This window comes from Bolinopsis microptera, chromosome 13, assembly GCF_026151205.1.
Source record: "Bolinopsis microptera isolate Bmic1 chromosome 13, MBARI_Bmic_1.0, whole genome shotgun sequence".
Classification (NCBI taxonomy): Eukaryota; Metazoa; Ctenophora; class Tentaculata; order Lobata; family Bolinopsidae; genus Bolinopsis; species Bolinopsis microptera.
The window spans coordinates 4,215,492-4,227,292 of record NC_087084.1 but is presented as its reverse complement, the minus strand read 5'-3'; the positions used below and the strand labels follow the sequence as shown (position 1 = coordinate 4,227,292).

The window sequence follows — 11,801 nt, the reverse complement described above, 5'->3', positions numbered from 1 at the left end:
TTATAGTTTCTTTTCCCAGGAAACAACGTAGAGTGTTTATGAGCAAAATCGAATTATCTTGGCATATCAAAGCAATAAGAATGGAATGTAGCTCATATCTTTGGGATACCAGTTACATAATTCTATCAGGGTACCGTATCCCTGTTTTCCTGAAATCGCAAAATCCCATTTGACCAAATTTCCCATTTGACCGTGATCTCCCCTAATCTTAAAACTCTTTACCAGCTAGAAAAATAGCTGTAAAGAATCATCTTTCAGCTAAGACTCATCATGTTCAAATGGTTTCTCGTCGCTTAAAAGACTGAAAGATGAGTTTAGATTTTAGCCCAAGCTTTAAGCGTTCGGGTTGGAACAGCATAAATTCTGATGGAGGGGAGGATAAATACGGTTGTAGTTCAATCCAACCTGATAACATTCCTATTCCTTTGGGCTTACCCATAGTATACTTCCTTGACGATGGTCCTGACAATAACCAGGATACCACCATTTCAAATTTTGATCTTAGTCAAGACGATCATGGCAAAGATCAGTTTCATCAAAGAAAGAAGCCAAGATTCTTATCAAAAACTGGTCACAAAAATAAAAAGGTTCATGACTTTTTTAATTTAAAGCAGGCATCTGAAAATCAACAATTGGTGCTGAAAGATTTGCAAAACTGGCGAGAAAACAAGCCCCAGTTTCAAGATATCCGCGAGGGAATTGGTGATTTACTGACTAGTCTCAGGAGTAAACGTTTAGCTGCAGAACATTCCAGTGAGAGTGAGGACCTAGAGGTTTGTGTAAGTGAGGATTGGAAGTCTGATACAACTGTAAGCAGTGATCAGACTGGTAACGAAGACAACGCTGTCAACCGCAGATCACTTTCTCGTGAGGAATATGAATCATCTCGTACACCCCTCATTCGCCGAACTAAAGAGAAAAGACGCCAGCCTTTCAAAGAGAAGGTAAAACCTATAACTCCCATTGGAATCAAATTGAATTCAAAGCAAAGTAGAGATCGGTCTTTCGTCACTTCCAGTTCGCTTCAGAGTGAAACAAAGCGAGGAAAGTTGGGGAGACCGATTAATAAGAACAACAGAGTTGTTACAAATGCCAGGTTAAAAAAAGAAAGAAAAGCACGAGAGGAGAGAGCTAAAAACCTAACCCCAGATCAAAGATTTGAAAGGCTGCAAAGGTTATTTCTCATCATCCAAATGGGGAGTGATATTGAGATGGAATCTTTTCTTGAAAAAAACTGCCATCCAGTAGAAATCGTACCAAAATTTGGATGCAAAAAGAAATATCACTCGGAAATAAATCTGGTAAACGCTCGTGATCATTTCGGTAATTGCCCTCTCCTTCTGTCATGTAAAATGGGGTCCTCCAGAAACAATATGACAATGATGCTCCTGAAATATGGGGCCAATCCGAACCAAGTGGATGATAACAAGGATTGTCCTTTAGTCTATGTAGCCCGATCCGTGAGTTTAAAGGTAAACTCTACTGCTACTAATACTGATAATAAGAATATCCTCCGGCAACTACTACTCCATGGAGCAGACATCAAGCAGGCAGTGGATACTCTGTGTGCTACTCTGGAAAATCCCGACAAAGAATCTCGCACCGCAATGTTGTCCCTTACAGCCTTTTTCCAACATGAATTTTTGATGCTTACCAAGGACCCAATAAAAACTGCCCATCAAATTATTGGTGCGCTTCTCAAGGTTGCTTCAGTTAAAAAGGAATACACCACTGACTGCAAAATCCTCGTTAAGTCAGCCAGAGATTTCACCTTTGCTTACTTGGATGCTTGTCGTACGCTTTGGGAAGCAAGGCGTTTGCTTTGTGGTTCCAACTACATTGAAAACGCTCTGGAGACTAAAGAAAAAAAGTTTCTGTCGCATCCATTTTGCCAAGAAATAGTTCTTGAAGAGTTTTATGGTAATAAAGATTTTAAGAGCTACAGAGGAAAAGCTCTTTTTGTTTTTAAACCGTTCACGTCCTTCTTTGTGGGACCAATATATTTGTTATTGCTAATCAAAGACTACTTGGTTTTGAGAGAATGGAATTTTAAATATAGTCGTTTAGATTATCTTTCCCTGAGTATTACCACACCATTCTACTCTTTTCTTGCTGACCTTCTTAACTATGCCATCCTTCTGGGTCTTCTTCTCTACGTTGCTTTAACAGTTCCTGACAAATTTGTTTTGGAGGATCAAGAAGGGGGCGAAATCAATAATGATTATGCAGAAGATTTTCTTCAAAGCAATTCCAGGATAAACATTCCGGAAATAATTCTTTGGCTATGTGTGCTAGCACGAATCCAAATGGAAGTGTATCAAATGATCTGCATGAGGAGTGCCAAAAAATACTTCTCCAACTTCTGGAACAATGTTGATGTACTGATTTGCGTCTTGATGATTGTAGCTTTCGCTATAAGATTTTGGAATTGTACTGTGGCTGCAGTAGACATATCAAAGATCGAAGATGAGGTGCAGCTGATTGAACCCGAGAAATTGGTGGAAGGTTTTAAAACCAATACCTTGACATCAATCTACTTATATAGTAAGTACTGAGAACAAAGATATTTACTAGGGGTCATTGCAGACATAGTGTAAATATTGGTAGCCAACGAAATTGAGAAATTTTGATGTGTCAATAAGCCTTAAAATTTTAAATGTATCTCGATGTTATCTTGATGTTATCTCATTGTTATTTTATTTTTAACTAAATAACATATCTTTGCAGGTATAACCCAAATGTTTGTGTTTTTTCGTGTGATGAACTTCCTGGACGTGATGAGCGTGATTGGGCCTCTACAGCTTGCTGTTAAAAAGATGCTGAGTGATGTTGCTAAATTACTCGTCCTTCTTGTGATTATATTGCTAGGTAATACTATTGTTTATTACATAATATATTCTATTTTCTAGTTTTCTATATATATTCTAATTTTGTTCATGCTAACTTATGACAATATTTCTTAGTTGACACAATAAATCATATGTACTCAGTACAGGTAATATAATAATGTCCAATTAATTAAATTAACTCCTAATTAACCACAGGATTTGTTTGTGCAATACTCTGCATTGCTAATTGTCACAGAAAGGTTACGGGCACACCATACTATGAGCAGTTCAGCACATTTGAAAAAGTTCTTGTCAGCATGATCTGGACTCTTTTTGACATCTTCAGCTATGATGTACGGTTGATTTATAATTATTTCCATAAATTAAATAAATTTAACAAATAAATAAATTTCTATAAATTAAATATTTTGAAACAGAACTTGAAGTAAAAGATAGCGCCAATGATCAGATAATTGTTCACTGAACATATTTTCTTTTCATGTCATCATCGTTGTCATCAAGATTACATTTCTTTATATTATCAATTTTATGTCATTAATTAATTCTATTGTTTTTGACATGAATGTCATATGAAATTGATGTTATCATCATTCCGATCACTCTAATTTACTAATTAGCTAATTAGAAATCTGCCCACCACCACAAGGAGTTATCAAAGGACCATATAGTGACATATTGGATTGTCCTGGTGTTAACGTTAGCGTACTCAGTTATCGGAGCTATCATCATTCTGAACACTCTAATTGCGATGCTGAATAACACGTTAGTACCATGTTTAGTGCGTAAATTGTCCGTAAGAATTGTTTGTGACATGATATAATATGCCTTTTATGGTTTGCACACCTGTACTTTTTTTCTATAATTTGCACGGGATAGGAAAAAAATTGCACTTTAAATTTCCCCCGAGAGGCCTGGTATATGAAAATTACTGTTATGTACTTTTGACAACTTAAAGTTTAATGCTGATCAAGAGAAAAGTAATGAATTTCACAATTTTCACAATTATTCACTATATTTCACTATTTTTCACTATTTTTTGCTATTTTCACAGGTATGTGAACATACAAAGTAACGAGGACACAGAGTGGAAGTATTCTAGATGTCAACTTTTTTCGGTTAGTTAATTACTTATTACAGTTTCTGATGATAATTTATCTTTCATTATATATATATATATATATTATATGATATTATCATTATGATACGCTACTTTACATACTATAAATCTCTTGCAATATTTGATTATTTTTGGACAACATTTTTATACAATAAATAATAAAATATAACGTTAATAATAATTCATCGTTCCTTCCAGGAGTATAAGGGGGGAATACCCTGGGTTTTTCCCTTCAGTTTGATAATGGTCCCAATCTACACTGCTTACCGTGTCGTCAAGGAAAAGGACAGACGTTTGAGTGTGTAATATTCAGTATTGGCTTTTTGCACTCCTATTATAAAATATATTTCTTTTTAAAATCAGGACATTGTTTATGAAACACCCTGTATAGAATTTTTCTGGTCACCAGTAATCTCGACATTTTTTCGTTCACCCTTTTGTAAAAAGGCAATAGTGAAAGGTTACGAATGGACGTTTTTGCAGAAAAACGTGGATTTTGGAGATAGCGGTAGGCGGGTCTGAATATGTTGTCATCTGTCCTTCCGTCCGTTACCATGACAACCAGCGCGCAGTGCAGCGCGCGAGGATTGCTTGCGGAGATGTGATGTATAGATAGCCTGTGGTCAATGAATGCGCGGCGCGACTGTGTTTCAATGTATATAAGGGTGCATGTAATGTATAGTATTAGGTTATAAGCGGGCCAAGCCCAATTTGTACGTGGCATGCGTAGTATAGTGTACTGATGTGTATCAATATTATTATTATGAAGTGAGCTGATTGGAGCTTATATTTATAGTTATAGTGAACGGAAATCTAGCGTCCGCCAAAACGAAACAACGGGCGCAATTCTTGTTATATTTTGGATCCGGCCCTTTATATAATACTTGAAATACTATATGTTTCACTATATAAATTACTTAATTAGTATAGTAAAATAATTGTGAGCTATCGAGTATATTTTCAGGAAAAGAAGAAAAAAAGCCGAAATTGAAAGTACATTTGCATTACGATTGTTTGTTGGAGATACATCAAGACCGTGAAGCTGACACAGTGAGGGAATTTTTTAATTTTGTTTTTTTGTGTTTACCAATTTTTAATCTTTTAAATTGTTTAATTTCATTGATGCAGCAGCAGCCAATTAATATAAAATTAAATTATGATAATGCAACTCGAACATAAACTGTAGTTATTTGAGGATACATTTTTAAAATTTTTTAAATAGTAAATTTCCCAGGCCATGCCAGTGTTAAAGAAGATGAAATCTTTTCTTGGAAAACGTCTCTAATTGATGATGAATCTATATCTGTTGTACAAGAAATGAAGATGCGATATCTGCTTATCAACAAACTAGCTCGGAGAGTCGATTTATCAAAACGCTAATATTTAATTTTGCATTATTTTCTGTGTTGTGATATTTGGTAGAAATACTGTTTTGAAAACTTTTAAAATTCGCGAATAATTGCAGCGTAAAATAAGTTTACATTAGCGATATAATCTAAAGCCGTTCTTTATAGAGTTTAATAAAAAATTATGGTATGATAATGACAGTTTGCGTTTTCAACTCATTGAATCTATGTTTAGTTACTTTAATTATCGTTTTAACTATCAATATCATGCAACTCATAATAATATTTAATCGTAATGTAAAAGTACAGAACACTTACCTTTGTCTTCTACCAAAGTCTCATACTTGACGGTACCACCTTCCAAGGTGTACAAGTTCATTAGAGGTGCAATGTGCATCAGTTCTGTTAACCTCGCGTTACTGAATGGACCTGTAAAGGATACTTGGTGACGTCATGTTCTCGGTGACGTCATGTACTCGGTGACGTCATGTACTCGGTGACGTCATGTACTCGGTGACATCATGTACTCGGTAACGTCATGTAGTAAATTGGGGAGTCAGGTTATAGAAGTCAGGTTGTCGTTACGTGACGTTGGGACTAACTTACATGATCACAAAAATATGCTAAGTTTTTCTACATCATAATGGTCAACTTAATTAATAAGTTCTCAATAATGTCTAAATTACATATTAAAAGTAAAACAGAACACGTGTAGTGTGTAGAAAACTTGACATACCTGTATAAACGAAACCGAGTTTAGTCACTCCAATACGATTTATTATGTCCGAGTAGTAGGGGAACTCGAACGGTAACGTTAGAAACTGTCAAATAAAGTATGTTAGAACTTGTCTGAGAAATGTCAATAGAATCTTTCAGGCGAAACATTATCAAGATAAACGTATCGCACATTTTTAGCTCGATTCAATCTATATGTTGCACTGGTGATAAACTCCAATCTGATGCAGATGGTAAACCTGACACTCGAATCTGATGGTAAATCGAAATACCTGACACTCGAATCTGGTGGTAACTCGAAATACCTGACACTCGAATCTGGTGGTAATCGAAATACCTGACACTCGAATGACTCGAATCTGATGGTAATCGAAATACCTGACACTCGAATCTGGTGGTAATCGAAATATCTGACACTCGAATCTGATGGTAAATCGAAATACCTGACACTCGAATCTGATGGTAAATCGAAATACCTGACACTCGAACCTGGTGGTAAATCGAAATACCTGACACTCGAATCTGGTGGTAACTCGAAATACCTGACACTCGAATCTGATGGTAACTCGAAATACCTGACACTCGAATCTGGTGGTAACTCGAAATACCTGACACTCGAATCTGGTGGTAAATCGAAATACCTGACACTCGAATCTGGTGGTAAATCGAAATACCTGACACTCGAATCTGGTGGTAACTCGAAATACCTGACACTCGAATCTGGTGGTAACTCGAAATACCTGACACTCGAATCTGGTGGTAACTCGGAATACCTGACACTCGAATCTGGTGGTAACTCGAAATACCTGACACTCGAATCTGGTGGTAAATCGAAATACCTGACACTCGAATCTGGTGGTAAATCGAAATATCTGACACTCGAATCTGGTGGTAACTCGAAATACCTGACACTCGAATCTGATGGTAATCGAAATACCTGACACTCGAATCTGGTGGTAACTCGAAATACCTGACACTCGAATCTGGTGGTAACTCGAAATACCTGACACTCGAATCTGGTGGTAACTCGAAATACCTGACACTCGAATCTGATGGTAATCGAAATACCTGACACTCGAATCTGGTGGTAACTCGAAATACCTGACACTCGAATCTGGTGGTAACTTGAAATACCTGACACTCGAATCTGGTGGTAACTCGAAATACCTGACACTCGAATCTGGTGGTAAATCGAAATACCTGACACTCGAATCTGGTGGTAAATCGAAATACCTGACACTCGAATCTGGTGGTAACTCGAAATACCTGACACTCGAATCTGGTGGTAACTCGAAATACCTGACACTCGAATCTGATGGTAACTCGGAATACCTGACACTCGAATCTGGTGGTAACTCGAAATACCTGACACTCGAATCTGGTGGTAACTCAAAATACCTGACACTCGAATCTGATGGTAATCGAAATACCTGACACTCGAATCTGGTGGTAACTCGAAATACATGACACTCGAATCTGATGGTAATCGAAATACCTGACACTCGAATCTGGTTGTAACTTGAAATACCTGGCACTCGAATCTGGTGGTAACTCGAAATACCTGACACTCGAATCTGGTGGTAACTTGAAATACCTGACACTCGAATCTGGTGGTAACTCGAAATACCTGACACTCGAATCTGGTGGTAACTTGAAATACCTGACACTCGAATCTGGTGGTAACTTGAAATACCTGACACTCGAATCTGGTGGTAACTTGAAATACCTGACACTCGAATCTGGTGGTAACTTGAAATACCTGACACTCGAATCTGGTGGTAACTCGAAATACCTGACACTCGAATCTGGTGGTAACTTGAAATACCTGACACTCGAATCTGGTGGTAACTCGAAATACCTGACACTCGAATCTGGTGGTAACTTGAAATACCTGACACTCGAATCTGGTTGTAAAGTTGAAATACCTGACACTCGAATCTGGTTGTAAAGTTGACCTCCTTTGCCTCATCGGTGAGATAAGTCCACTCCCCCTCCCCTAATACAGTATCGTAGTACGTCAGCGTGCTCTGCAATCGAGATGTAAAATAAAGTTTGCGTGCTCTGAGAGTTAAAGTTATTGTTTTATTTGAGTTAGCAACTCACTTCACTTCATTTCATCAATTAATTGTCCTTGATTATGTAAATACATTCCCCTTCACTTGATTGAAACTTCAGAAAAAAATGTCAGCATTTAGAAATTTGACCACGATGCGCAGTTTATATTAGTGTTTCAGGCTACAGCCAGCCGCAGTGCAGCAACCTTGAAGAGTTAAAGCTATCGCATAATAAAATCATTGTTTGCTGCTAAGTGCTACAGTGATAAGGTGATACTGAAATGAATTTATTAGTTGACCTGATAAACTGTTATCTTATTTATTAGCTAACCTGATAGACTGTTATCTTATTTATTAGCTAACCTGATAAACTGTTATCTTATTTATCAGCTAACCTGATAAACTGTTATCTTATTTATCAGCTAACCTGATAAACTGTTATCTTGTTTATTAGCTAACCTGATAAACTGTTATCTTATTTATAAGCTAACCTGATAAACTTGTATCTTATTTATAAGCTAACCTGATAAACTGTTATCTTATTTATTAGCTAACCTGATAAACTGTTATCTTGTTTATTAGCTAATCTGATAAACTGTTATCTTGTTTATTAGCTAACCTGATAAACTGTTATCTTATTTATTAGCTAACCTGATAAACTGTTATCTTGTTTATTAGCTAACCTGATAAACTGTTATCTTGTTTATTAGCTAACCTGATAAACTGTTATCTTGTTTATTAGCTAACCTGATAAACTGTTATCTTATTTATTAGCTAACCTGATAAACTTTTATCTTATTTATTAGCTAACCTGATAAACTGTTATCTTGTTTATTAGCTAACCTGATAAACTGTTATCTTGTTTATTAGCTAACCTGATAAACTGTTATCTTGTTTATTAGCTAACCTGATAAACTGTTATCTTGTTTATTAGCTAACCTGATAAACTGTTATCTTATTTATTAGCTAACCTGATAAATTGTTATCTTATTTATTAGCTAACCTGATAAACTGTTATCTTATTTATTAGCTAACCTGATAAACTGTTATCTTGTTTATTAGCTAACCTGATAAACTGTTATCTTGTTTATTAGCTAACCTGATAAACTGTTATCTTATTTATTAGCTAACCTGATAAACTGTTATCTTGTTTATTAGCTAACCTGATAAACTGTTATCTTATTTATTAGCTAACCTGATAAACTGTTATCTTGTTTATTAGCTAACCTGATAAACTGTTATCTTGTTTATTAGCTAACCTGATAAACTGTTATCTTGTTTATTAGCTAACCTGATAAACTGTTATCTTATTTATTAGCTAACCTGATAAACTGTAATCTTATTTATTAGCTAACCTGATAAACTGTAATCTTATTTATTAGCTAACCTGATAAACTGTAATCTTGTTTATTAGCTAACCTGATAAACTGTTATCTTATTTATTAGCTAACCTGATAAACTGTTATCTTATTTATTAGCTAACCTGATAAACTGTTATCTTGTTTATTAGCTAACCTGATAAACTGTTATCTTATTTATTAGCTAACCTGATAAACTGTTATCTTATTTATTAGCTAACCTGATAAACTGTTATCTTATTTATTAGCTAATCTGATAAACTTTTATCTTATTTATAAGCTAACCTGATAAACTGTTATCTTGTTTATTAGCTAACCTGATAAACTTTTATCTTGTTTATTAGCTAACCTGATAAACTTTTATCTTATTTATAAGCTAACCTGATAAACTGTTATCTTGTTTATTAGCTAACCTGATAAACTGTTATCTTGTTTATTAGCTAACCTGATAAACTGTTATCTTGTTTATTAGCTAACCTGATAAACTTTTATCTTGTTTATTAGCTAACCTGATAAACTGTTATCTTGTTTATTAGCTAACCTGATAAACTGTTATCTTATTTATTAGCTAACCTGATAAACTGTTATCTTATTTATTAGCTAACCTGATAAACTGTTATCTTGTTTATTAGCTAACCTGATAAACTGTTATCTTGTTTATTAGCTAACCTGATAAACTGTTATCTTATTTATTAGCTAACCTGATAGACTGTTATCTTATTTATTAGCTAACCTGATAAACTGTTATCTTATTTATTAGCTAACCTGATAAACTGTTATCTTATTTATTAGCTAACCTGATAAACTGTTATCTTGTTTATAAGCTAACCTGATAAACTGTTATCTTATTTATTAGCTAACCTGATAAACTGTTATCTTGTTTATTAGCTAACCTGATAAACTGTTATCTTGTTTATTAGCTAACCTGATAAACTGTTATCTTGTTTATAAGCTAACCTGATAAACTGTTATCTTATTTATTAGCTAACCTGATAAACTGTTATCTTGTTTATTAGCTAACCTGATAAACTGTTATCTTATTTATTAGCTAACCTGATAAACTTTTATCCTATTTATTAGCTAACCTGATAAACTGTTATCTTGTTTATTAGCTAACCTAATAAACTGTTATCTTGTTTATTAGCTAACCTGATAAACTGTTATCTTGTTTATTAGCTAACCTGATAAACTGTTATCTTGTTTATTAGCTAACCTGATAAACTGTTATCTTATTTATTAGCTAACCTTATAAACTGTTATCTTGTTTATTAGCTAACCTGATAAACTGTTATCTTGTTTATTAGCTAACCTGATAAACTGTTATCTTGTTTATTAGCTAACCTGATAAACTGTTATCTTGTTTATTAGCTAACCTGATAAACTGTTATCTTATTTATTAGCTAACCTGATAAACTGTTATCTTATTTATTAGCTAACCTGATAAACTTTTATCTTGTTTATTAGCTAACCTGATAAACTGTTATCTTGTTTATTAGCTAACCTGATAAACTGTTATCTTGTTTATTAGCTAACCTGATAAACTGTTATCTTGTTTATTAGCTAACCTGATAAACTGTTATCTTGTTTATTAGCTAACCTGATAAACTGTTATCTTGTTTATTAGCTAACCTGATAAACTGTTATCTTGTTTATTAGCTAACCTGATAAACTGTTATCTTGTTTATTAGCTAACCTGATAAACTGTTATCTTGTTTATTAGCTAACCTGATAAACTGTTATCTTATTTATTAGCTAACCTGATAAACTGTTATCTTGTTTATTAGCTAACCTGATAAACTGTTATCTTATTTATAAGCTAACCTGATAAACTGTTATCTTATTTATAAGCTAACCTGATAAACTGTTATCTTATTTATTAGCTAACCTGATAAACTGTTATCTTGTTTATTAGCTAACCTGATAAACTGTTATCTTATTTATTAGCTAACCTGATAAACTGTTATCTTATTTATTAGCTAACCTGATAAACTGTTATCTTGTTTATTAGCTAACCTGATAAACTGTTATCTTGTTTATTAGCTAACCTGATAAACTGTTATCTTATTTATTAGCTAACCTGATAAACTGTTATCTTGATTATTAGCTAACCTGATAAACTGTTATCTTGTTTATTAGCTAACCTGATAAACTGTTATCTTGTTTATTAGCTAACCTGATAAACTGTTATCTTATTTATTAGCTAACCTGATAAACTGTTATCTTGATTATTAGCTAACCTGATAAACTGTTATCTTATTTATTAGCTAACCTGATAAACTGTTATCTTGTTTATTAGCTAACCTGATAAACTGTTATCTTATTTATTAGCTAACCTGATAAAC

At 34.0% G+C, this 11,801-nt stretch overlaps 1 protein-coding gene across 1 annotated transcript; it reads left to right on the top strand.

The window, feature by feature from the left end:
• The first annotated feature begins 223 nt into the window (after positions 1-223).
• Positions 224-5,641, top strand: LOC134824877 (short transient receptor potential channel 7-like). The gene is made up of 8 exons (XM_063836857.1): positions 224-2,544; positions 2,728-2,868; positions 3,045-3,181; positions 3,496-3,611; positions 3,901-3,964; positions 4,165-4,264; positions 4,931-5,016; positions 5,201-5,641. Exons 1-8 carry the CDS (start codon positions 309-311, stop codon positions 5,249-5,251), a joined length of 2,931 nt encoding a protein of 976 aa, XP_063692927.1. The 5' UTR covers positions 224-308; the 3' UTR covers positions 5,252-5,641.
• The last annotated feature ends 6,160 nt before the right edge of the window (positions 5,642-11,801 follow it).